Source organism: Panicum hallii, chromosome 1 (assembly GCF_002211085.1).
Source record: "Panicum hallii strain FIL2 chromosome 1, PHallii_v3.1, whole genome shotgun sequence".
Classification (NCBI taxonomy): Eukaryota; Viridiplantae; Streptophyta; class Magnoliopsida; order Poales; family Poaceae; genus Panicum; species Panicum hallii.
Genome location: NC_038042.1, coordinates 46,315,259 through 46,341,532, shown reverse-complemented (window position 1 = coordinate 46,341,532; position 26,274 = coordinate 46,315,259). Strand labels below are relative to the sequence as shown.

The 26,274-nt window shown below is 51.2% G+C and overlaps 1 protein-coding gene and 1 non-coding gene across 2 annotated transcripts; both read left to right on the top strand.

The window, feature by feature from the left end:
* Positions 1–495: 495 nt before the first annotated feature.
* On the top strand, positions 496–2,657 carry LOC112877221 (60S ribosomal protein L44). The gene is made up of 4 exons (XM_025941456.1): positions 496–650; positions 1,916–2,095; positions 2,233–2,307; positions 2,390–2,657. Exons 1-4 carry the CDS (start codon positions 648–650, stop codon positions 2,447–2,449), a joined length of 318 nt encoding a protein of 105 aa, XP_025797241.1. The 5' UTR covers positions 496–647; the 3' UTR covers positions 2,450–2,657.
* Positions 1,650–1,724, top strand: LOC112879113. The gene has a single exon (XR_003225939.1). It is a non-coding gene; the product is annotated as a small nucleolar RNA R66 (small nucleolar RNA).
* Positions 2,658–26,274: the final 23,617 nt, after the last annotated feature.

The following is a 26,274-nucleotide window of genomic DNA, read 5'->3' as shown; positions in this document are numbered from 1 at the left end:
GCTCATTTACTATTTTGAGTATATTTATATACTTATTCTATATATATATAAAATTTTAAAAGTATCCCTATTTTTAAATATATATTATTTTAGTACTAGCATATAAAATTGAGTATGTCCATATACTCTATGTATGGTCACATATCCAACTTATATACCATCACAGATGGTCCAGTATGATCATATATACCTGGTACATACCTTTTATTGGATCAGATACATCCTATATCATGAGATACACATGTAGGAGTAGCTACAAAGATGTGTAGAATAGATTTTTCATATATATATATATATTACCCAGCTAAATAATATATATTAAAAATGCCATAGATGGGCTTCCCGAAATGACTTAGATGGGCTGAGCAGCAGCAGATCAAAACTGGGCCACCACCCTGCATGGCTTCGCACGGTCGACGAAGCCCAGTCCAGTGACGGAAGCCCAACAACGTGCGCAGCCCAACACGAGAGGGAACACGGCCCGAGAGCCACCCCGGACGGAGTAAACCCTAGCCCGCAGCGGGCGCATCACCATAAAAGCGCACCTTCTCCCCCCAGCCGCCGCCACTCGCCGGTCGCCGCAGCTTCTCGCCCGGATAGGGAGCACCACCCCAGGAGCCCGAGCCCTCCCTTCCGCCGCCGCCAAAATGGTATGCCGCCTCTCCGCCCTCTCTCTCGCTCGCGCGCGGCTGGAGAAATACCCCGTCCTTCTCGTGTGTTCCTGCGCCGACCCGTGTCGTTTGCCCGATTCGATTAGGTGGAAACCCGTGCTGTAATCGCTCTCGAGTCGATGGCTAGCAGCATCCTGTAGATTAGGGAGTGCACGAGTGGTTTCGCTTCGCTTTCTGCAGGTGGATGTCTGATTGGGTCTGTTACTTAGTCTGATTCTAGATTTCTGTGGATACTAAGACCTAGATGCCTTATCTTTCCTGTGAACTGTCGCCGTCGTCGTTTGATAGGTTACGTGCTTGAGGTCGTCAGATTGGTGGCTTTGCACCTACAGGTTGTTAGATCCTGTGACTCCTTATGACAAGGAAATTTCTATTAATATTAGATATGTTGTGGTTGTTTTTTTCTTTGGTTTTAGGTTCTTGTCTGGGTAAGGATTCTTGTTATACGTCCACTGAGAATTTTGTTTATAGATCTCTCATGCGCAAATGCTGCTTATCTGTGACTTAAAGTGGCAGAGTATAGGTTCTATGCATAGTTTTCAGTAAGTGCTTAGAATTTTATCCGTTTGCCTAGTTGTGTCGCATTTCCATATTGCATGATGTGCTATGTTCCATCTCAGATATTTTATTGTTATTCATAGCTTTTGGAAGTTAAGTTTGCTCAGATCACATATGTGCTTAGGATAGCATGCTATTTGAAGTGTTTTTAAATAACCCCTCCTAGTGTACTAGTGTATTCAGATCTCCCTTCTAGTTTATTAAGAGTTTTTTCTGCGGAAATTCTAGTTTATTCAGATTGGGACAAAAGAAGGTCTTTATACTCTTTACCAGTTTGTGCTGAAATGGATCTTTGATATCAATATGCTGCCTGCTGTAGTTTTCTTGTTTAACTTTGTCATAATTGCATTATTTCAGCACATTGATTTACTTTTGACTTCTTGTTTTCACTGCTTACTGCTTGATGTTTGATATGCTGGGTCCTATGATGGCATGAAATCTTTGAGACCTGATCATTATTATATGATGACAACCATAAGCATATCTTCTGATGATTGTATTGATGTTACAATTTGAGTTTTTGTATCTTTTACCTGCTGTTGACCTTGTTCATAGAGCTGTATTGAGTTTAGCATCGAATGTGTGGAATTGGTTTAGATTCTATGAATTACTTATCTGTTGCCTTGTATCCATCAAACCTCACATGATGACTTGACCTGTTTGATTTTGTATCAAATCTTATATAGGTGAACGTTCCGAAGACCAAGAAGACCTACTGCAAGAACAAGGAGTGCAGGAAGCACACGCTCCACAAGGTGACTCAGTACAAGAAGGGTAAGGATAGCCTTTCTGCCCAGGGAAAGCGTCGTTATGACCGCAAGCAGTCAGGATATGGTGGTCAGACCAAGCCCGTCTTCCACAAGAAGGTACTGCAACTTAGTTGATATATAATTGTTCAATACTTCCATTGTCTATGTGAAGACAATTTTGAAAATCTAAATGTTTAATGCTATTCAGTTTCCATAAACTATTCATAACATGAAAAATTGTTTTCTATACTCAGGCCAAGACCACCAAGAAGATTGTGCTGAAGCTGCAGTGCCAGAGCTGCAAGCACTACTCCCAGCACCCGATCAAGGTACTGTCTCATTTCTCTTGGGCAAAACATATACTTACTAGTCTATGTGTTTGCTCACTCTCTTCTGATTCCTTTGTTGCAGAGATGCAAACATTTTGAGATTGGTGGAGACAAGAAGGGGAAGGGAACATCTCTTTTCTAGATTGCCCTCCGACTGTCTGGATGCTGAAGTTGTGGTTAAATTTCAGTGTTACTAGTAGTTCTTAAAGCGGACCATGCTTATGTATCCAAATTCCAATGCCTGACATTTGCTCCGAGTGTTGGTTGACTTTTGGCTAAATGATGTTTTGTATCTTGAATCTGTTTTCTGTCTTGGATTGTGGCAGCCATCATGTGAAGTTGCCTGAATCTGTGCAGACGGGTGCTCGTGTCAACAGCTTCAGTTTGCATATAGTTCGCCTGATATATGGCTCTTGACTGTTGGCGCCATGCACCCAATTGCAAAGCGTTGTTTGGTTTTTGATTTGGTCTCCGAATGTCACATCTCGAACTTTCCGAGGATTCGCGCAGGACCTGGCTTACACCAAGATTGTTTGTCTGGGTTCCAATTCAGGCTTAAAGAAAAATATTTGGACTTTACCCCTCTGATGTGGAGCCGGGTTCAATGGAATGGAAGTGGTGCGGTACTTGAGATTGTAGGATTTTTTAGAGTGTGGTTTTGGTCCCGCGTTAAATTTGTTGTACATGGTGGTGGTAACAACCGAGGCTTTCCCATCCTCAAAGCATCACCATTCAGTGTAAAGTATTTGATGGGGGAAAAACTAGGTCGTACTTGCTTTTACCGATCAGTTTTATGATAACGCCGACACTAATGACACGTTTCACATCGATGCTGCTAGAAACCGAACCTAACGACATGGCATCCTGCCCCTTCTGGCTGCAGGCTTAGACGGTTTAGTTAGCAGGGCAGGGACCTGCAGAATGCAGATGCATCATATGCAAACCATTTTCACTCATCTTCCAAGAGAAAACAGCCGGGAAGCTACTAAGTAGTTCAAATGTACAATCTTGCTCACCAGGCTGCACAACTAGTGGATAGAGGTGTGCTCACTGAAACGACCAACTGTGTGAGAGTAAAACTGCACGCCGCTCCCCAAACCCACCCTAAACCGTCCCCGGCCGGAACCCTACCCTTCCTCGTGCCGCCGCCGGACACAGACCACCCCGCCGCTTCTCCTTTCACCTCTTTTCATGCCGTCATCCGTATCTCCTGCGCTCGGTAAGGAACAGTAGCCCCTGATTGCTTGATTGAATCTCTCGTTCTACTCCAAGAGATCATAGCGTCGTCTCGAGCACTCGAATCCGATTGTTCCGTTCACCCCGATTGGTCGCTGTGTGGAGGAGCGCGAGTAGTAGTTTTATTACAATGTGTTGATGTTTTATAGAAATCTATTCTCAACCTTGTGTTTACTGACTAGTTACCACGAGTATTGGAATTTTTTTATTTTTGTTTCGATTTTGTTTAACATGACCGTTGCCACGAGCGTACTCGGTAACTTTCATGTTTCGCCTGTGTTACGATGGTAACAAGAAATATGCTTTTAGTTTTCTGTTTCTGTTTTATTCTTTTCTTTTCTATTCTTTCCTTCTTACTTTTCTTTTTCTTTTTCTGTTTTTGTTTTATTCTTTTCTTTTCTTTCATTCTTTCTTTTTCTTTTATATTATTTTTTCTGCCAATTCTTCTCTACAAATAAGGGTGGAGTATGTAGGGCTAGTGTGCAGGAAAAGTATTGCTTTCCTCTTAGTTTTTTCATTTCTCTCCTTTAACTTTTGACATGTCTGTCATCGTTTTTTCTTAGTAGTATCATGCATTCTCTTTTCATCTCTTTAATTTTATTTTTCTTTTCTTTTCTCCTTTTTAATTATCCTATACATTTTTTTGCATCCACTAAAAGTAAGTGATTAGTTTTTTCATATTTAGTTTTCTTTTTCTTCCATGCGGTTTTTGTTTTATTCTATTTTTCTTTTCTACTATTTTATTTTTCCATCCTCATACTTACTCTTTCCTTTTTTTCCTCTTATAGTCCTTGTATGATTTTTTCTCCTATTTATAATCCGTGATATGTACCTTTGTTTTTCATAATTGAATTCAAAAAATAGATATGATGCATGTAAGGTCTAGAAAGGACGTGCACACACTTTTATTTTTGATGTCAGTGTAGCAGTGGATGCAAATCTATCCATTAGCTAGTTAGATGTGCACCTAGACTTTTGCTTTTGGCATAAGTGCATCAAACCTATCCACTAGATAGTCAGATGTATAATATTTTTTTATATTTTTCTTATCTATTTTGTTCGGCTAATCTCTAATACTACAAAATCTGCACATTATTTTTACTTCTTTTATTTTTTTCTTATATTTATTTATATGTTTATTGCTCTTGTTCTTTTCTTCTCTTTCCTATTTCTTTCCTTCTATTTTTATTTCTTTATTTTTTAATCCTTTACATAATCTGTATTTGAATTTTTAGTTTATCTTTTTATAGTTCATATCAACCATGTTTGTTTTGAATGTTAACAGATCTATACTTACTTGTTACTATAGTATAAAATTATTTGTCCATATTTAAAATTGAGTCGTGCTCAATGTATATATACTAATTTATTTTGAATTGTAGACTCATAAGTTGGGGTGTGAGATGATTTATTTTCTTTATACACTAACTTATTTAGCACATGTATATATGCTTATAAAAATAATTTTTTGCGATGTAGATGTATTTATTCTTCATGTTAAATTATTTATCTACGTGTAACTAATTTAGTTGTAATATCAAATTATTTGTTTGCTTTGTAGGCAAAATTGTTCGATGATATTGACTCATTTGTTCGCGATATTCATTGTCCATTATTTATCCTATACAATTAAATATTCGCAATGTCTAATATTTTGTTCGTAATACAATATTATTTGTGCGTCATGTTTAAGTTTTTGTTCATAGAAGATAATTATTTATTTGTGTTGTTAAAATATTTCTTCCCAGTAGCTGAAATTAATTATTTAGTATTTTTTTAAAAAACTTTTTTTAAAATTTTGTGCATTTTTTTTTAAAATTTTGTGCAAACATAAAGAAGTGCGGCCTTATTTTGAGGATCTTGTCATAAGAAAGATAATGGTACAAATCAAATTTAATTTGGATGCTCGGTTTAATACTTATAGCTTTTTTTTTTTTACTTTTAGATTTGCATGTATGTGGGTGATGTCATCATCGTTGTCCTCTTTTGCATGTATAGAATCTCTCTCTTTTTAGGTGGAATTATCAGGTAGCGCCTATGCGTGGAAACAGTCCTGTAGTTGGGCTGATGATGGCCCACTTAATATTCCTGGTTCCCACAGTTGTCGCCTTAAGTGATATATAGACTCACCAAGAACAAGGTGTTATTGTCACAAGAGTACGTGCAGCCCAATAGCAAAAGGCTGTGGTCCAATAGCGTGAGTCTATTTAAAGTTCTCACTTTTCGGTTTATCCAATAGAAAAAGACCGTGGCCCAAAAGCAAAACAGTACCTTTTCAGTTTGTTCTCTTTTTCCTATTTTTATAATCCTATTACTAATTTGTTTATCGAATTACCAGTTTCTGAAGTTATATACATTTAACATTCTTAAGAGTCTATTTAAAGTTCTCACTTGAATTTCTCAATTCCAAAATGTAGGTCTTTTTAGTTTTCTATACTTAATCAAAATTGGAAAAGGTTTGACTTAGGACAAAACTACGACGGCCCGACACGGTGGAACTGATGGAATATTACTTCAACACTTTTTTGGAATTTATCTATATTTTTATTATGAAACATATATTAACATTTTGAATATGCTAATTCAACATAGTATAAAATTACTAAAACAATACATTCATTACGCTAAACTAGCACATTTAAAATGTTATTTTTAAGAAATAAAATATGAAAATGAGGTCATATTAAATCTCATTCTATAACATTAATTATTCTAAACATCACATGTAACTGCATTGAATACAAATTTATGGTTTGAGAGAAATTTCAAAATCACACCACCCTTATGCTCAATAATTGGGAAACACCGCACGTCTACACTTGCCCGATCCATGCAACCTCAATCGCTAACCCGATAGGAACACACGTCTCATAGCTTGAGATATGAAAGCTGTCGGTATTTGATCTCCAAACCTACCGAGGGATATTCCTCAGGTGGTAGATTGTAGGAGGGGTATCGACGAGATCAGAAACTTGAAGGTGCAAGGAATATAAGATTTAGACAAGTTCAGGCCGCTGAGAGCGTAATACACTTCGTCATATGTTGTGATTTGTATTGTCTTAGGTATTGATGTGTTTTGAGGGGGTCCCTACCCGCCCTTATATAGTCTGGGGGGACAGAGTTACATGAAACTCGTAGCCTGATACTAGCTTAGGAGTAATTACCTTCTGTTTCGACTAGTCCAATTCCTGTGCAAGTAGTTACAATTGGTGTAGGGTGTGGGCCATGTCCCATCCCTTATTCTATAATATGTACGCCATGCGCACAGTCCCGTGGCCCAAGGTCTGACAAACCACCGAGCTCTTCGTAGTCGAGTATTGCAGGCTTCCGAATACTTCTGAAGGTGTCTTCAAGTTCTCTCGAACTCCATTTTGAAGGTGTCTTCCGAGTACTTCCTTGGATGCATCGAAGCTGTGAGGTGCTCATGCCCCGAGTAGTTATGAAGCCTTATTTTATATGAGGTATGATGAAACTCACACTCCATATGGAGTAACCCCCGAGCCTTAGGTTGAATCGAAGAATCAGGTTCAAGGTCAAATTAGTCTTAAATCTTTTTCTCTTATCTTCCAAAAATTTAAAAAATAAGACATCGGTGACACGTGTCCCGCAACCGTCGAGCCTTGAGTCCAAATCCTAAGGTTTGGAAAAAGGATCCAAAGAATCGTGGCATGGGTTGTGTAAAATATTAAGAATTTGAATTGATGGTTAAAATAGGTAAATTGGTTCAAAAATTTGAAAACCTCTTCTTTTGAACGGTATTCCTGAAAAACTGGTTAAGTAAATAACTTTTTCAATAAATTCTTGAAATTACTGCTCAGAACAAATCTTATCCCTGATTTAATAGCTATAAAGATCTCGGGGTTAAACATTTGAAAAACCCTTATTAAGGAATTAAATCTCTGAAATAATGGTTAAATAATTATTTTGCCGAGGTAAATTCTTAAAAGCCCCTAAAATCGGGTTCTTTTGCGAGTCTTCTGAGTAGTTTTGCAGTGTCCAGCCCCTAATTGTGGGAGCCAAACGATCCGCCGAGAGCACCCTGAGTGCCCTATCACACCCAGCCCCTGAGCATGGGAGCTAGAAAAGTCACACGAGATACACCGAGTAGTCGGAGTCGATTCTGACTAGTCAGAGTCGATTCCGACTAGCTATTGACGGTGTGAGACCCAATCCCAACTAGTTTTGTAGTCGAGACGAGTAGTCGAATTAGTCGACGATGCAAGTTGGAATCGTCCCGAGTAGGCGAAGAATAGCAGCAGCTACCGTAGCCTGATGGAGATCGGCGTACAGGGCAAGATGAAGTTGCACAGCCGCACAACCTTCTTGAGAATATGCCATCGGGCATTGGATGGGACTCAAAGGACTCTTGGTAGATAGGAGCCACGTTTCGTATCCCGAATAGGAGTCCGGTACGCTCTTCTCCCAGATCTGATTTCATCCGATCCGAGAAGTTCTGGTACAGCACGAGTCGAAGTCGCGTCGAGAGCGGACTCCTCCTCGATCTCCTTGGCTAGGTTAGGGAGTATAGGACCGAGGCCCCTTCAGTAATATAGATTTCTAGTTGGGAACTAACAATCAGAGTATTAATGGAAGTATGGGAACGAGGTCTCTTTAGTAACATTGAGTACTAGTCAGGAACTAGTAAGTGGAGCTGAAAGGATCTCAAGATGCTTAAAGGGGGGTGAATAGACTAATCTGAAACTGAAAATACTTTAAACACTGTCAGTAACACAGATGTCTGGATACTCCGGATATATGTCCGGAGTTTTCGGAAATATTCTCCAGAGAGTTTGGGTATGAAATAATGTACACACTAACAAAATATTTATGCTGGAATTTAGATCGAGTAAATTTAAGCAAGCTAGTAGTACCTTAAGAGCATTTCTTACCAGTTGTCTTGCTCTAGAGACTAATATAATTGTAGATTGACCTCAAACCCTAGAAAGTTAGTCTCACAAGCAAATACCTAATAAAACTAGTAAGGAGCACAAAAGAGAGATAGAATTTGTTTCCCGAAGTTCACTCCCAAAGGAGCTACGTCTCCGTTGAGGAAGGATTCAAGAGACGGTGCTCAAGAACCCCTATGCTCCTCTTCCAAGGGTGAGACCAATGCTCAAACCTAAGGTTACTTATTATGTGTTCCTTCGAGAGGAATGAAGATTACAAACTTCTTGTGGTGCTCACAACTTGCTTGAAAACTCACAAGCGACGCCTAGCCTTCTAGGAGCTTGAAGCTCCAAGAGAAATAAACTTGAATCCACCGGCTAGATAAGGGTATTGTGCTCAAGAGATGGAATGGAAGCTCACTAACACAAATCTTTACTCTTACAACAATCTCACTTGAATCCTCAAAGAAAATCACTCAAGAATGAAAGAGGGGAAGTGAGAGAGCTCTCCTTTTGCTTGCCGGTATGTTCTGGTTCAAAATGAAAAAAAAGAGAGATGAATGAAGGGGTATGGGGGGTATTTATACCCTCTCTCACAGAAAACTAGCCGTTGGGTAAAGAGTACCCGGATACTCTGGGTATATGTCCGGAGACTCCGGACACAGCGGTCCGGAGACTCCGGTCACAGAAAAACTTCGGATGGATAACAGTTATCCGGAAACTCCGGGTGTTTGTCCGGATACTCCGGAGCACTATGTCCGGACATTCCGGACTATGAACCGGACAATCCAGATATAATATGAAATTTCACAAGAAGGCTGTTTCTTAGTGGTAGGTTTGATTCTCATGGCTTTTGTAGGTTCTCTTGAGCACAACTACCACATCAACACCTGTGGATCAAAGTCCCTCTTGATAGTACGGTGTTCCTATACTCAATTTCAAAATAAAATCTAATTCTTCAAGTAAATTTGAAACACCACTTTTCATTTCTCTTTTGAGGGATAATGTTTTTGTAATACGCTTTGCTTCATCACTCTTAGCCCCTGCACACATGCTCAATAACATGATTAGATATATATGTGCTTTGTCATCTACCACCAAAACCTACTAAGGGGCCTAGATATATTTCAGGAGCATTATTGGAAGTATGGGAGTGAGGCCCCTTTAGTAACATAGAGTACTAGTTGGGAACCAGTAATCAAAGCGTTACTGGAAGTATAGGAGCGAGGCGCCTTCAGTAGCATAGAGTACTGGTCGGAAACTAGTAATCGGAGCGTTACTGAAAGTATGGGAGCGAGACCTCTTAAAAAATATAGAGTACTAGTTAGGAACTAGTAAACAGAGTGTTACTGGAAGTATTAGATAGATAATCGCATAGATACTTTATTGGGTACGTCTAAGAGTAGTATAGCGAGGAAATTATGATTAACCCGAATAATAAACATAAATGGCGATCCTAACTAAGTGGTAAAAGGGGTGCTTTTAGATTTATGGAACCTCTTGGTTCAAGATATAATCCTAAAATAATGGTTGAACAAACAAAAAAACTAAAAGATTCTCAAAAGACCTTCTTGAATCAAGTACTTAATTTATGAATAAATCATTATTCCGGTAGTCCCGTCGCCTTTCTTCGTGGTCTTCGTTGAGTGGCGGAGCTCCCAGGGCCCTCCGAAGGGTTTGACATTAGAAGGTGGAATGCTTGCTCTTCGGGTGCCATGAGCATCGCTTGTGGAGAACCTCCTCGAATCGTTCCTTCGAGCTGAGGGTTTTCTTTCTTCGGGTTGGTTGTTCTCCGACTTCTGGCTTGCATTTTCGAGTTGTACCCAGGTAGTCGAGGGGGGTACGATAGTTGGTCGGGCTGTAGGCCTTCTCCTCGTCGCGCTTTTGCTGCCTAGCGATGATGATGTTACGGGCGTCCCGGCCGGCGTTGATGATAGTGCGGAGGTTGCTTGTGGAGAAGTTGTAAATGTTGCTAGGCTGATGTTGGCGCTGTTATGGTACGCAGTGCCTGCGCGCGGCACGCTTGGCATTCCTGAGCTTATGCCGCTCTTTTTGGATGTCGTCTTCATCTTTGATCTTCGCGGTTCCCACAATGTCGAGAGCATTACAGGTAGATCGTGATGGGCGAATGCCCCCGCTGCGTCTGGGTCTGGACCGGGTATGTCGGAGATGTAGTCGTCGTTGTTGATGTAGTAGTCGTCCAATTGAACGTACTCCGATCCTTCACTATCTTTGTTGACGTGAATCATGAATACCTCACGATCCGGTGCGAAGCATTTGGTACTCGCAACCCAATATTCTTCATCGGAGGAGGAAGCGAGAGGTCTGTCTTCTTGGAACGGGAGTTCACTGGAGTCGATAATGGATCATGGTGGGCTTGATTCGAGAAATTTGGAGCGCTTTCTACCCTTCCAATGCTCAAGCTTGCCCGATCGAGTTGATCCTCTTGCCACACTCTGGCGGCTGCCTATTATAGGTGTTGCATGAGTAAGCGAATCCGAATGGTTGTCGTAAACGGTAGCCCCCCGACGTCCGGTTACTTCTTCTTCTCTGAGCTGCAGTAGGTGATCGAAGTCCTCTTCCAATGCGGAGAGGGTCTTGGGCAGGACCGCCTCAGACCGAATTGGACTTGGTCTGGGGGTTTTGAATTTGCCGATGAAGTCGTCGAAGTCGCGATCGAATGCCTTCGGCTCCCTGGAGTTGATGCGCTGAAGGGTGGTTTCTGCAAGATTGATGCACTCTACGATACCTTGGTCAACTCGGTTGATGCTGGGGAAGATGTCGCCAGTGGCAACAGCAGGATGGTGAGGAGTCTCAGGGAAGTTCCTTGTTGAGGACGCCTAGTCAGGCTGATGGAGAGCGGCTTCGGCGAGCTTGATGCATTCGGCGATGCCTTCGTCGACCTCATCTATCTCGGCGATTAGATCATTAGGACTGATCGATGGGCGAGGGTTTGCCTTGATATGACTTGCGTAGCTTCCAATTAGATCAGAAAGTTTGATCCCGCTGAGATTGTCGGCAAGATTGTCGATGTTGCGGTTGGATGTCAGAGTAGATGCCTCCGGCTTCTTGGGGTTGGCCAAGTGGTTGTTGAAACCACCTGAGCCGTTGGCGGTGCAGACCTAGGAGCCGAAGGTGAACTTGGTGCCCTCGTCGGGCACGACGATGGTGAAGTTGAAAGATGACATTGAGTTCTCCGGTGGATGCTCGATGAATACCCCTACTTGGCGCGCTAGCTGTCGGTGTTTGACCTCCAAGCCCACCAAGGGATATCCCCGAGGTGGTAGATTATAGGTGGGGTATCGCGAGATCAGAAACTCGAAGGTGCAAGGAACATAAGATTTAGACAGGTTCGGGCTGCCGAGAGCGAAATACCCTACGTCGTGTGTGGTGGTTTGTATTGCCTTAAGTGTTGATGTGTTTCGAGAGGGCCCCTACCCGCTCTTATATAGTCTATGAGGACAGGGTTACATGGAAATCCTAACCCGATACTAGCTTAGGAGTCGTACCCGAGTATTACTTGGGTAGTTTCCTTCTATTCTGACTAGTCCTACTCCTGTACGAGTAGTTACAATTGGTGTAGGGTGTGGACCATATCTCATCCCTTATCCTAAAATATATACGCCGTGTACCTGGTCCCGTAACTCCGGATCCGATAAAAATCTAAAATGATAACAGATATATAGGATTCTCTATACTCAAGAGTAGAAGTGGGGTCAACAGTGATAAAATTTCTGTTGGACCAACAACTTATTCTGAGATGGCTGTATTTTGTACATCAGATGTCTAGCTGAAAGCGACATCCTGATCGGCCCACCGTGGCCCACAACAGCGTAGACACCCCGATGTTGACCTTACCGGCTGTCCTCTACCACTACTTGCCACCCTACCTCACTAGCGACATGGCTTCCTATTGAACGATCACAAACCTTTCCACCACTGGCGGCTGGTGGCGCCAAGGTTTCCTCGCCGTGACATCCACTGTCCTTTAGGCTCCTCGCACTCTTTCCTAACATTTGCAATACGAGTCCTCACCCTAGTCTTTCCCACTAGCAATCCCTTACTACCCGACTCGTGTTGTGAACAACTATCTCACATTGCCATCCATCACCTGCCCGTTAACACCAAATCAGGCCAACCATCCTACCGAGTGAAGTCCCTGGAGAGAGGACCCACACACCACGTAATCCTAGCCTTAAGCCTGAAGTTGGGCCAATGAGGTCAAATTACAGGCAGCTATGGTGCTAACCTTTTGGTTGGATGAAGCTTTTGAGCGGTGGAGCTGGAGGAGAAGAAATAAAGCAAGATAGTGATTATTGGATAAATAAAACACTCATCTCAAATGTTGACCACTGTGTGGTTTGCGATTTGGTGGTGCACCACTACTTAGCTAAGTGGTGGTCACCCTATAAAAAAGGAATATTATACATTTTATCATAAAAATATTAATTTTCAAAAAAATGTTACCTCAATAAATACGTAAAATAGTTGAATCAATATCTCTTGTAAAAAATATTGAATCAAAAATTCTTATAACACCGTTAAATCAACATCACTTATATAAGAAAAGGTAAAATCACTAATTAAATGCTGACAAATTTGTTAAGAAAAGTTGACAAGACATTTCTTTTAAAATGTTGAATAAAAAAATTGATAGGTAAATTGTCGGAGGAATTCTCCAGCCGGATGGCGGAAAGCACCCGCCTAATCCTAGTTAAGGATGGGTTTGGAGGGGACTTAGGAGCGCTCGATCGGTGGACAGATGAACACAGGAAGGACACGAAGATTTAGAGTGGTTCGGGCCGCCGGAGCGTAATACCCTACGTCCACTTTGGTGTTGTATTGGCTGTGTTTCTGATTGTTGAACCTTGTATTCTAACGAGTACACTCTCCCTTTTATAGTGCAAGGGGAGTGCTTACACCGTGCGGGACCCCGACAGGTGGGCCCGGCCAATAGGAGCTGTTCTACGAGAGATATAGAGGTCATCTCCTCGAGCTCCTCTCCGTAGTCCTCTCGTTCGAGAAGTTGATGTGCGTAACTACAGCCAGGATATGACCGTGTACAGCCTTGTCTTGTACAGTGTCCGGCGTCAGCGTTACCCAACAGTGATGCCGTGCTGTCACTGTTGGGATGGGACCTTCAGTCAGAGGGCGAGACGGGGCTGTCCCGTGGCGCGCGCACTGTTACAGCGCACGCCTTGGCTTGCCTATTACAGGCCATCATCACGCGCGCAGCGCCGTGACGGGACTGCACACAGTCTGCGTACTGTGCGCGGTGATACGACGCGCCGCCTTGGAAACAGACGGGCTTACTGTGGTGTCAGCTTACCTGCCCCGTGTGTCAGTGGCAGGCCGCACCTTTTGACTTTGGCGCGCCCGACTCAGCTACCGCATTGAATGCGGGTAGGTGAGGAGGCGACCCGTAAGGGGCCTCAGGCCGCAGGCACGCGGCGGGGCCAGCCCCGCTCCTCCCGCTGGGCAACACGTGGTGGCGCCGGACCCCTAATCAGGGAAAGGGGGGCCCGGGGCCGCCGAGACCGGTTGGAACGGGCTGGTCTGTGATGGTCCGGCCATCACATGTGGCGGCCCCGGACCTCCCAGGGGAGGCCGGGTCCGCAGGGGCTACCCGTGAGCTCTCCCCCTCACCTGGGTGTGCAGAGGCCCCGGGCCTCATGGAGCTCGGGGGAGGGTCCGGAGGCCGCGGCCCCAGCTGTCAGGCCCGGAGGCCGTATGCCACGTGGGCTAGAGGCGAGGGGGAGCATGGATTATGGGAATCCGAAGGCCTGGACACCCTAGCGGGAGGTACCCCTATCTGTATGTACCGACAGAGGCCCCCGGGCCCACCTTGGGAGAGGGATGAACCCGCAGGTGGGGCCAAATCCCAGCATCGCGCCGGGTGGACAGCTCGTTCCCGCCGGGCAAGGGCATAGGTGTCCTTTCGCCCGTAGCGGGATCCCCGAGGGGCCCGCCCTCCGCGCGCACCGCGCGCATCAGACGGTTCAGATTCTTGTCTTATTTGAGCCCGTCGCGCGGCTCGGGCGGTTCAGATTCCGCCCTTCCCACGACCCTTCAGCACCCATGCCAATGACAGGTGGGCCCGAGCCCACCGGTCATAGAGTGTGAGGGATGGGAAAGCGGCGCTGGCGACCGCTCGGCTTCTCTTCGGTCGCCGCAGGACGCTAAGGTGGGAGCAGCCTTTTGCATAAAAGGTATGCGCCGAAGGGAATGGCTACCTTTTCGCTCTTGCCAACAACGGACGCCGTAGCGCCCCTTCGTCTCCGCATCCCCTCTTGCGATCGGCATCCTTGCACCCGACTCCTCTTTCTTCCTTGTTCCTTCGCAATCCTTGCCCAACAATCTCCATGGCTTCACTTCCTTTCCCGCGCCGCTTCCAGACCCGGGAACAGCTGGACGCGGTGCGGCGCCTTCTGGGGTGGACCGCGCCAGCAAACGCCGGGAAGGTTAGGGCCGGCGAGATTCCCCTCCGCGACCTTGCCGCGGGGGAATTCGTCCTTTTCAATTCGTACATTATGTGCGGGTTGGTTCCTCCGATCTCCTCCTTCTTCCTCCTACTCCTGGAGGAGTTCGGCCTCCAACTTCATCATCTCACCCCCCACTCCGTTCTCCTCGCGGCGGTCTTCGCCCATTTCATGGAGATGTTCGTGGGGGTGCGTCCCTGCACCACCATCTTCAAACATTTCTACTCCCTGGTTGGGACCGGGAAGAAGCGCGGCGAGATTGGCGCTTACTACTTCCAGCTCCGGCACGGGATGGCGGGCTCCTACATCGCTGCTTTCTCCAGCTCCAAGTGGGAGGAGTGGCGTGAAGGCTGGGTCATCGTGGCTGACGAGCCTCATGACCGCCTGGAGCTGCCAACGGAGGGCCCCCAGAGCGACCGGAGCACCTGGAAGGCCAGGCCGACAATACCGGCGGAGCTCGACCCAGTGTTGTACCGGATCAAGAAGCTGGCAAGGAGTGGCCTGACTTCTATGATGGTGCTGGGCGACTTCTTGAAGCGGCGAATCGCGCCCCTGCAGCAGCGGTCCCGGATGGCCTACGTGTACACGGGGCTGAACGACTGCTGCAGGATCGCACGCGGGCCCGGCGGCGACTTCACCAGGGCGGAGCTGGAGGCAGCGGTCCGGGCGATGACCGGTGAGGCGTTCATCCCGGAGTCCCTGGTCCTCCCGAGCGGGGTCAAGGCACTGTGCGAGGACCAGGCATTGCGGTCATCGGTCCTGTCGTTGATGCCGACCCTGGACGAGGGCGGCCTGGCGGTCCGACAACTGGGGGGCGACCCCAACCGCGGGCTCCAGATCCCTGGCGCCTCTCTGGACCGCCAGCATCACCCCAGCGAAGGTGCTGGGGAGCCGGGACCCAGAGGTCCGGCCCCCAGCAGGAAAGGAAAGGAGAAAGTGCCGGCGCCAGAGCGCCGGCAGAAAGATAGTGCGGGTGCTGCCCCGGCCCAAAGGAGCGACGAGGCTCAGGGGGCGGCACCTGAGCGGCGCAGCCAAGCCGAAGGGAGCAAGTCCCGGAGGCTCCAGAGCGGCGACGGTTCCCTGGTCGGGGAACCGGCGCCGAAACGCCAGAAGACGGTGGGGGCAGAGGAGCAGAGCAGAGCTCCTCCACCCGCGCCACAACGCCAGCAGCCGGAGAGGGGTTCGGAGGAGACACGTCAGCCTCCTCCGCCACCGCCACCAGAACGGCGTCCGGCGACGCCACCACCACCGCCCGAGGCCAATCTACTACCCCCATCACCGCCACCAGCAACTCCGCTGGCGAGGGACACCCACCAAAGGTCCGGGGGGTCCTCGGCTGGGAGGAAAGTCCCCCCCGCAGCCCGGGGCAGATGGGAGTGGTCCGACTTCCCGTAAGTGGTTTTGTCATGGTTTTTCATTTTCTTTCTTGGCTTCCGGTCCTTAACCATACAGGTGATACGGCAGGCCGCAGTCTTCGGATGCTCCCACTGGGGGATCCGGCCCCCAACCAGCATCGGGGCCCTCGGCGCCGCTCCCAGCAGGGCCCCCGCCTGGAACAGCTCCAGAAGCCCCCGGACCCATGGGCCCGGAGCCGGAGGCCACCACACCGCCACGACCCGAAGCTGCCCCCCAGGAGGAGGGCACTAGGTCAGCTGCGACGACCGAGGCACCGGCGACAGCGCCGGGTGTTGAGGTCGGGCCCTCACCAGCTGACCTAGAAGCAGAGGGGGCCACTGCCACGACGGAGGCTGCTGCGCCAGAGGCAGCGGAGGTGGTGGAGGTCGCGGCACCAGAGGCGGCAGAGGCAGCTGCACTGGAGGCGACAGAGGCGACGGCTCCAGAGCCAGCAGAGGCAGCGGCTCCGGAGGTCGCCGAAGTTGCCAGCAGCACCCACCCACCGGCAGAGGAGGAGGAACCGGAGGTGGTGCTGGGAAGGTACCTCCTCCCGAGCACAGCGGAGGTCCCGCTCCCCCGGCTCATAGCCAAATGCCAGCAAGCTCAACAGGAGCTAGAGGCTGGCATGCGCCGGGAGTGGGAGAAGCTGGAGGCGGAGCGCCAGCGGCTCTTCGACTGGGAGGTCCGCCTGGGGGGCCGCATCAACTCTGTCTCCGCCCGCTACGCCGAGGAGCGCGCCAAACTCGTGGCGCGGCGCGAGCTCCTGCGGGAGGAGCTGGAGCAAGCGCGCGACCGGGAGGAAGCAGCGCGCCAGCGGGAGTTGGCGGCCACACGGCGGGAAGCAGAGGCTCTCCAGGGGCTGATTGCCGTGGAGAGGCAGAAAGAGGCGGCGGCGGAGACGGAGCGGGCCGCCCGGGAGCTGATAGGCGCGGCGAGGGAGGCGTTTGCCACGGCCGAGGCGCATCAGGCCGCCCTTACGGATCGGGCGGCGGCGGCAGCGAAGAAAGAAGAAGAGCTGGCCGCCCGAGAAGCAGAGGAGGTGGTCCGGCAGCAGGAGCTCCAGAAGCGGGAAGAGGCCGTAGAGGAGGAGCTGGTAGCCGGGAACCGGAGGCTCCAGGAGCGCGAGGCAGCGCTTCAGGAGAGGGAGGCCAAGGTGGAGGGGCTCCTGGCAGAGCAGCGCGCCGGCGCCAACCGATTAACAAGATGGGTTGGTGCGGTTAACCCTCTGCTAGAAGCGCTCGGAGCCAACCCTATCTGGGTACCAGAGGCTCCTTCACCATTTGGTGCCGCACTCCAACTGCTGGACTCCACCGCCAGGCGGCTACAGGATGCGGAGGCCGGCCTTCAGGACCTCCTGGAGGCAGAGGGACGAGTGGTTGCCCGGGGGATGGCGGAGTACATCCTCACCAGCTTCCGAAGCCATGATCCTGCCGTCCAGCTGACTCCCGTCCTGGTCGGACCCCTCCGGGCAACGGCAGCCGCTGCGCGGGAAGGAGTCCAGGAGGCAGTGGACCTGGTCGCGGCCCGCCTCCGGCGACGTCCTGAACCTGCAGAGAGTGGGAGTGCCTCCGGACCACCAGAGCAGTAGTGCTAGTATCTTTTTGTTATTTCTTTTGTAATACAACTTTTGTTATTGTAAGATAATATTGTGCATATTCAACGCAATTTTTGTGAGAAACTTAGCTGTTTTCCTGCTGTCGGTTTGTAAGGTGTTCTTGTGCATACCAAGGTCCCGTGTGGCCCCCTGGGAGGTAGTCGCGATAGGACGGGACTAGCTGCCATAGAACCGAGGTCCTGCACATGACTTAGATCGACGCTTAGTAGACGTCCCCACGAGGTACCGGTCCGGCCAGCAAAAGCCTACTGCGTTGCGTAACGAGTCAGAGCACCGGAGCCATAGTTCGGGAATCTAAGGGGTCCCGGCCCCCGGGCCCATTGTTCAAGGTACAACGATACCCGTCCTAGGGGGGCAGGGCGTGTAGGCTTAGGGTACGGAACCAGGCTAAGCGGCTACACAGCCCTGGACCCCAGCAAAGAACGAGCACGCCTCCCTGAAGCCAATTCCCGGGTGCCCAATTCCTTTTCTTCCGCGAGACAGGGGTCCCGGGCAGAGACATAGTGTAGCAACCTAAGTAGGACCTTCGACACGACACAGACGCGAAAAACCACGTGGGGGGTTAGCGTAACAAGAAGCGAAAAAACCTTAGAATCGCATAGAGTTCAAGGACGCGTTTGAGAACAAATTTCCCCTTAAATGAATTGGTACAGGAGAGTTGTGCGATGTACGCCAGGGGCCGGGTTTACGAGGGCGGACCTCTACCGCCCTGGTCCGCACGGCAATGCTACCAATTACAAAGGAAAAATTTCCTCCCAACCAGGTCCTAGGGATAGAACTTACGGAGGTGCTCAATGTTCCATGGATTGGGTAGTTGCATTCCATCCTCCGCAGCCAGGCGAACAGATCCGGGTCGGCACACCTTGGTCACCTTGAAGGGCCCCTCCCAGCTGGGGGAGAGCTTATGCATACCCTCCCGGTTCAAGATTCGCCTTAGGACTAGGTCCCCGACCCGGAGCTCCCTACTTCGCACGAACCGTTGGTGGTAGCGCCGGAGCGCTTGGTTGTACCGTGCGTTGCGGACTGCTGCTCGCCATCTACGCTTGTCTACGAGGTCCACGTCTTGGCGACGCTCCTGTTCCTGCATCTCTTCATCAAAAGACCGGACTCGCAGAGAGCCCATGGTGATCTCCGGGGGAAGGCACGCTTCGGCCCCGTAGACCAGGAAGAAAGGGGTTTCCCCTGTTGCACGGCTGGGTGTGGTCCGGTTCCCCCATAACACACTCGGAAGCTCTTCAATCCATCTTGCGCCATGCTTCTCAAGGTCACAGTAGGTTCGGATCTTGAGCCCTCTGAGGATTTCGGCATTGGCCCGCTCAACTTGGCCATTGCTCCTGGGATGGGCCACCGAGGCGAAACAGAGCTGGATGCCCATATCCTCACAGTACTCCTGAAAGTACTGACTCATGAACTGAGTCCCATTGTCAGTAATGACCCGGTTCGGGACCCCGAACCGGCACACAATTGACCTGAGAAAAGCAGTTGCTGACGCCTTGGTGATGTTGACCACTGGGGCTGCCTCTGGCCACTTAGTGAATTTGTCAATGGCAACATAGAGGTACCGGTACCCGCCAACGGCCCTAGTGAAAGGTCCCAAAATATCCAACCCCCACACGGCAAAGGGCCAAGAGGGAGGAATCATCTGCAGTGCCTGAGCTGGAGTGTGTATTTGCTTTGCGTGGAACTGACACGCTTTGCAGGACCTTACCAACTCAGCTGCATCCTGGAGTGCTGTCGGCCAGTAAAAGCCATGCCGGAAAGCTTTACCAACCAGCGTGCGGGATGAAGAATGACTTCCGCACTCGCCTCCATGGATCTCCGCAAGCAAGTCGCAGCTCTCTTCCTGGGTGATGCACCGCATGAGGACGCCGTTGGCGCCACGGCGGTAGAGATCCTCTTCTACCACTGTGTACCGCTTAGCCATCCGGACAATGCGCTCAGCAGATGCTTGATCTTCAGGAAGGTAATTTTCCTTCAGGTAGTCCCGGACCTTAGAGATCCATGCATCGGGACCTTCCTGAGAAACTGGGCGTGCCCCCCTGAGGTCTTCGGGACCCTCAAGGGAGCACACGACCCTTGGTGGGCTCCACGGATGGAGCTCCGCCGGGACCGCCAGCTTCGAGGTGCTAGTCCGACCCCCTTCGCCCAGGTCGGCAGGCTGGGCGGAAGGCTTCAGCAGGCGTCTCTGGAAGATACCCTCAGGCACGGGTGCCTGGGTCGATGCGCTCGCGGAGAGTGCATCAGCTGCTGTGTTGCCTTCGCGTGGAACATGTTGCAGTTCCAGCACATCAAAGTCCTTCTCGAGCCTCTTCACATGAATGAGGTAGGCTGCGAGCTGGGGGTTGTTGCAGCAACACTCCCCCCGGACTTGCCTGATGATGAGTTGGGAGTCGCCTTTGACCAGGAGCTCCCGGACCCCCAGGGACAGAGCCGCCGTGAGCCCAAAGATCAAGGCCTCATACTCTGCCATGTTGTTGGTGGCCTCAAAATCGAGGTGCACCATGTACTTTAACTTCTCGCCACGTGGGTCGATGAGGACTACGCCCGCCCCGGCCCTCTTGCTGCGGGCGGACCCGTCAAAGAAAAGGGTCCAGTGAGGTCCAGTGAAGACCAGAGCCCTGACCTCCGGACGTGGGGGGTCCGTGCCTTGGTCCAGACCCCCGGAGACGCTTGGTGCGGGCGTCCATTCTGCGATGAAGTCAGCAAGGATCTGACTCTTAATGGCGTGACGCGGCTGGAAGTCGAGCTGGAACCCAGCGAGCTCCGCTGCCCACTTGGCGATGTTGCCCGTGGCGTTGGAGTTGTGGAGGATGGCCCTCAATGGGTAGGAGGTCACCACCACAACCTTGTGGGCCTGAAAGTAGTGGCGGAGCTTTCTGGACGCAACAAGTATAGCATAAAGGAGCTTATGTGTCTCAAGATACCTGGCCTTTGCCTCATGGAGGACCTCACTGACGTAGTAGACCGGCTTCTGGACGGTCCTGACTCTGCCAGTTGGACTGGATCCTTCAACTTGAGCTGGGGTCCCGTCGGCCCCCAAGCTGCTTAACACTTCTCCAGGTCGGGACCCGGCCGGACCCTCCGAAATAGGGCCGGTTGCTGGAGTGGGGGAGGCCGGACCTCCCTCTTCTGCAGGAGGGTCCACGGAGGTCCCCTGCGGGAGAAACTCGGACCTCTCGGCGACCAGCACCATGCTGATCACTTCGATCGTTGCTGCAAGGTAAAGAAACAGTGTCTCACCTGGGTCCGGTGCGACCAGGACCGGCAAGGAGGTAAGGTACTACTTCATCTCTTGGAAGGTACGTTCTGCCTCTTCGGTCCATACGAATGGGCTGGACCCCCTCATCAACTTGAAGAAGGGAAGCGCCCTCTCCGCCAGCCTCGAAATGAAGCGGCTGAGGGCTGCAAGGGATCCCGTCAACCTCTGCACATCCTTGAGGCGCACCGAGGGTCTCATTGCCTCGATCGCCCGGACCTTATCCGGGTTGGCCTCGATCCCCCGGTGGGAGACCAGGAATCCAAGGAGCTTTCCCGCCGATACGCCGAAGACGCACTTCTCGGGGTTTAACTTGGTAGAGGTCGCGCGTAGCTTGTTGAAGACTTGAGCTAGATTTTCTAAGAGGGAACCCGACTCCCTAGTCTTGACAACGATGTCATCGACATATACCTCAACTATATCTCTAACCAAATCACCTAGAGTGATGTTCATTGCACGAGCAAAGGTGGGTAGAGCATTAAGTAATCCATAAGGCATCACTATATAACAATAAAGACCATCCACTGTTACAAAAGCTGTGTGCTTCCTATCATCACTAGCCATCTTGATTTGGTGAAAACCAGAATAGGCATCTATGAAGGATAGCAAATCACACCCAGAGGTGGAGTCCACAATCTGGTCTATACGCAGAAGTGGATAAGGGTCTTTTGGACATGCCTTGTTTAGATTGGTGTAGTCGATGCACATCCGAAGCTTCCCGTTGGCCTTTGGGACTACGACCGGGTTGGCCAACCATACAGGATGGTAGACCTCCTCGATGAAGCCAGCCTGCAGCAGCTTGCGGACCTCTTCACGGATGAAGTTTTGCCGCTCGATGGACTGCTTGCGTGGCTTTTGCCGGACCGGCTTGGCGTCGGGGTGGATCTTCAGATGATGCTCAATCACCTCCCTAGGGATCCCGGGCATCTGTGACGGTTCCCAGGCGAACACGTCGACATTTGCCTGGAGGAAGGCGACGAGCGCGCTTTCCTATTTCTCCCCGAGGTTGCCACCGATGCGGGTGGTCTGGGAGGCCTCCGCTCCGACCTGGACGGTCTTCACGGGAACATCGTCCGTGTCGGACGGACGGACCTTCGGTGCCTTGGCCTGAGCCTTGGCACGTGAGGTCGAGGGGTCGGACCCCTGGGCGCCGGCTGCAGGGGTAAGCCCCGTGGCCAGCGCATGGAGCTTTTTGACCGCCACAACAGCCGCGGCACGATCGCTCTGGACAGTGAGGATGCCTGCCGGAGAGGGCATCTTCAGGACCAGGTACCCGTAGTGGGCGACGGCCATAAACCGGTACAGGGCCGGTCTGCCGATGATGGCGTTGAAGGGGAGGTTAACTTCCGCGACCTCGAACTGCACGTTCTCGGTACGGAAATTGTCCTCCGTCCCGAATGTAACCGGTAAGGTGATGGTGCCCACCGGGTACACGGGATCCGGGCCCACTCCTGAGAATGGGCGTGATGGAGCCAGCTTGGACTCCGGAATCTGCAGGTGCTTGAACGCTGCATAGCTGATGACGCTGAGGCCGGCTCCTCCGTCGATCAGCACATGGTGAAGGCGAACATTGGCGATGGTGGGTGCCGTGATGAGCGGCAGCACCCCCGCGCCCGCCATGTTCTCTGGGCAATCGGATGGCCCGAAGGAGACGGTGGTGCCTTTCCACCGCTGATGGGGCGCCGCCTTCGGCACCCCTGGCTTCACCGAGAGGACCTCCCGGCGAAGGGCCTTGACGTCCCGCCGGGAGACGAGCTCCGAACTGCCGCCGTACATAACGTACAGCTTCTTGCGGCGCTCGTCCCCGCCGGACTTAGAATCGGACTGCTGGAAAAGTCCCTTGAGGTCTTTGTTGGGGGCTTGATACCCCAACTCTCTCTCCGTCACGGCTGCGTCGGCATCGGAGGCTTTCTCCTTACCGGACCGGCGCGGTGGGGAGGAGCCCTCCTTGGAGGCTTGATCTCGCCTCTTGCTGAGGCGCTCCGCGAGCTTCTGGATCTCGCGGCACTCGGTGGTGCTGTGGCGAGCCCCCGGATGAACAGGGCACGACCCGGGGTCGGTGCGCTGCTGTCGCGGGCGCTTGCCACGGGAGTTCTGGCCCCCGGTCGTCGCAGCTACAACGGCCGGACCCCCAATCCGTGACTTGTCAAAGCCACGGGCCTTCTTGTTTTTCTTCTTGCCGCTGCCGGGGGCAGCGTCGCTGGGTCCGCTCGTCTGAGCGGGTCCTGCCTGGGTTGCAGAGTGCCATGCACGACCTTCTGCAGCCCGGGCGCATTTGTCCGCCAGAGCGAACAGGGTGGTGACGGCTTCCACTTGGTGGGTCGCCAGCTTCTCTAGCATCTTCTCGTCTCGGACCCCCTGTCGGAAGGCCGTGATAATAGACGCATCGAAGATACGCGGGATCGTTCCACGTACCTTGGTGAAGCGGGAGATGAAGGCCCGGAGGGTTTCCCCGGGTTGCTGCCTCACGGCGTGGAGTTGGGCCTCCATGCCATGCTGCTGGTACGCGCTGGCGAAGTTCGCAGTGAACTGCGCGCAGAGCTCACCCCAGGACTGGATGGTTCCTGTGGTAAGATTCATGAGCCAGGTCCGGGCTGGCCCGGTCAAGGCTACATGAAAGTAACTTGCCATGACGGCTTCGTTATCTCCGGCCGCCGTGATGGCGGTGATGTAGACCTGCAGGAACTCTGACGGGTTGGAGGACCCGTCATATTTTTCCGGCAGGTGAGGCCGAAACTTGGACGGCCAGGCGACTGCGCGGAGGTGGCCTGCGAGCGCTGCGCAGCCCACGCCCGACACCGGTGCCTGGGGGAGTCCCTGCGACCTGGCCGCTGCCGCATCGAGCTCGGGCGCAAGGTTCCGACCCTCAATATTGAGTCGTCGGTTGCGCGCCCGCTCGATGGAGACCCTGGCGTCCTCTCCCGCATGCCTGCGGTTGAGCTCCGCCCGGAGGTCTTCGGTCCGTGCACTCCTCACGGATGGTGAGTGCACAGAACCGGATGCACCGCCCTGGCGACGGCGCTGCCTGGAAACAGACCCCCCCGCAGAGCCCGGGGAAGCCTGTGCCAGGTTGAGGAGACGGTCGACGTCGTGACGCCATTGTCTGTGCGCGTCTGGCGACGCTGCCTCGCCCGGGGGGTTGCGGAGCAACTCCCTGGCTGCCATGAGGGGCCCGTTCGGTGGGAGCACCGATTGGGCCACAGAGGCCCGCTCCGCTGCACACGGTGGAGCAGCACGCGGGGCCACTCTGGAGGCGGGATGGCGCGAGGCGTGTGGCGCCGTTGACGCCACTTCTTCACTGATCAGGAGGTCATGGTGGCCATTTTCCTGCGCCATTGAGGTCGTGAAGGTCGACTGAGCGCAATCCAAACCTAACCCCTACCTGGCGCGCCAAATGTCGGAGGAATTCTCCAGCCGGGTGGCGGAAAGCACCCGCCTAATCCTAGTTAAGGATGGGTTTGGAGGGGACTTAGGAGCGCTCGATCGGTGGACAGATGAACACAGGAAGGACACGAAGATTTAGAGTGGTTCGGGCCGCCGGAGCGTAATACCCTTTGGTGTTGTATTGGCTGTGTTTCTGATTGTTGAACCTTGTATTCTAACGAGTACACTCTCCCTTTTATAGTGCAAGGGGAGTGCTTACACCGTGCGGGACCCCGACAGGTGGGCCCGGCCAATAGGAGCTGTTCTACGAGAGATATAGAGGTCATCTCCTCGAGCTCCTCTCCGTAGTCCTCTCGTTCGAGAAGTTGATGTGCGTATCTACAGCTAGGATATGACCGTGTACAGCCTTGTCTTGTACAGTGTCCGGCGTCAGCGTTACCCAACAGTGATGCCGTGCTGTCACTGTTGGGATGGGACCTTCAGTCAGAGGGCGAGACGGGGCTGTCCCGTGGCGCGCGCACTGTTACAGCGCACGCCTTGACTCGCCTATTACAGGCCATCATCACGCGCGCAGCGCCGTGACGGGACTGCACACAGTCCGCGTACTGTGCGCGGTGATACGACGCGCCGCCTTGGAAACAGACGGGCTTACCGTAGTGTCAGCTTACCTGCCCCGTGTGTCAGTGGCAGGCCGCACCTTTTGACTTTGGCGCGCCCGACTCAGCTACCGCATTGAATGCGGGTAGGTGAGGAGGCGACCCGTAAGGGGCCTCAAGCCGCAGGCACGCGGCGGGGCCAGCCCCGCTCCTCCCGCTGGGCAACACGTGGTGGCGCCGGACCCCTAATCAGGGAAAGGGGGGCCCGGGGCCGCCGAGACCGGTTGGAACGAGCTGGTCTGTGATGGTCCGGCCATCACACGTGGCGGCCCCGGACCTCCCAGGGGAGGCCGGGTCCGCAGGGGCTACCCGTGAGCTCTCCCCCTCACCTGGGTGTGCAGAGGCCCCGGGCCTCATGGAGCTCGGGGGAGGGTCCGGAGGCCGCGGCCCCAGCTGTCAGGCCCGGAGGCCGTATGCCACGTGGGCCAGAGGCGAGGGGGAGTATGGATTATGGGAATCCGAAGGCCTGGACACCCTAGCGGGAGGTACCCCTATCTGTATGTACCGACATAAATATTCAGGCAACAAAAATATACTCCCTCCATTCCAAATTGAAGAATATAGGTATACGCTATATCTAAATACATAGAAAAACTATGTATCTATGTTGGGTTCGGACTAGCCGAAACCAGAAAGAATGATGGAATGGGACTCAAACTCAACGTAATAATCTTAGAGTAACAGAGTGAGAAGGAGACCAAGCCGAACAAGCAAGAGAACAAATAGCCAAAAGTCCCCCCCTCCAAGCTCTAGGGCTCTATAAAATAGGAAGGAGGAGGCGGTTGTTTATATTTATTACATTGGTGGGATCAAATATTACAAGTAGGTCCTTAGGATTTATAAAGAAGTCTCTGAAACTTATAAACAGATCCCTGGACACTGCAACTAAGTGCCTAGACCTCACAAATAAGCCCTTAGATCCCTAACTTTGCCTTTTTTACACAAAGAGGGTCCCTGGCCTTAAGTGACGGTCTAGGCTGCACCCTCAACAACCTAGATTTGATAAAACAACCTACAATTTGAAATGGAGAGAGTACATGAAAAAAAATGCCAAAAAGGG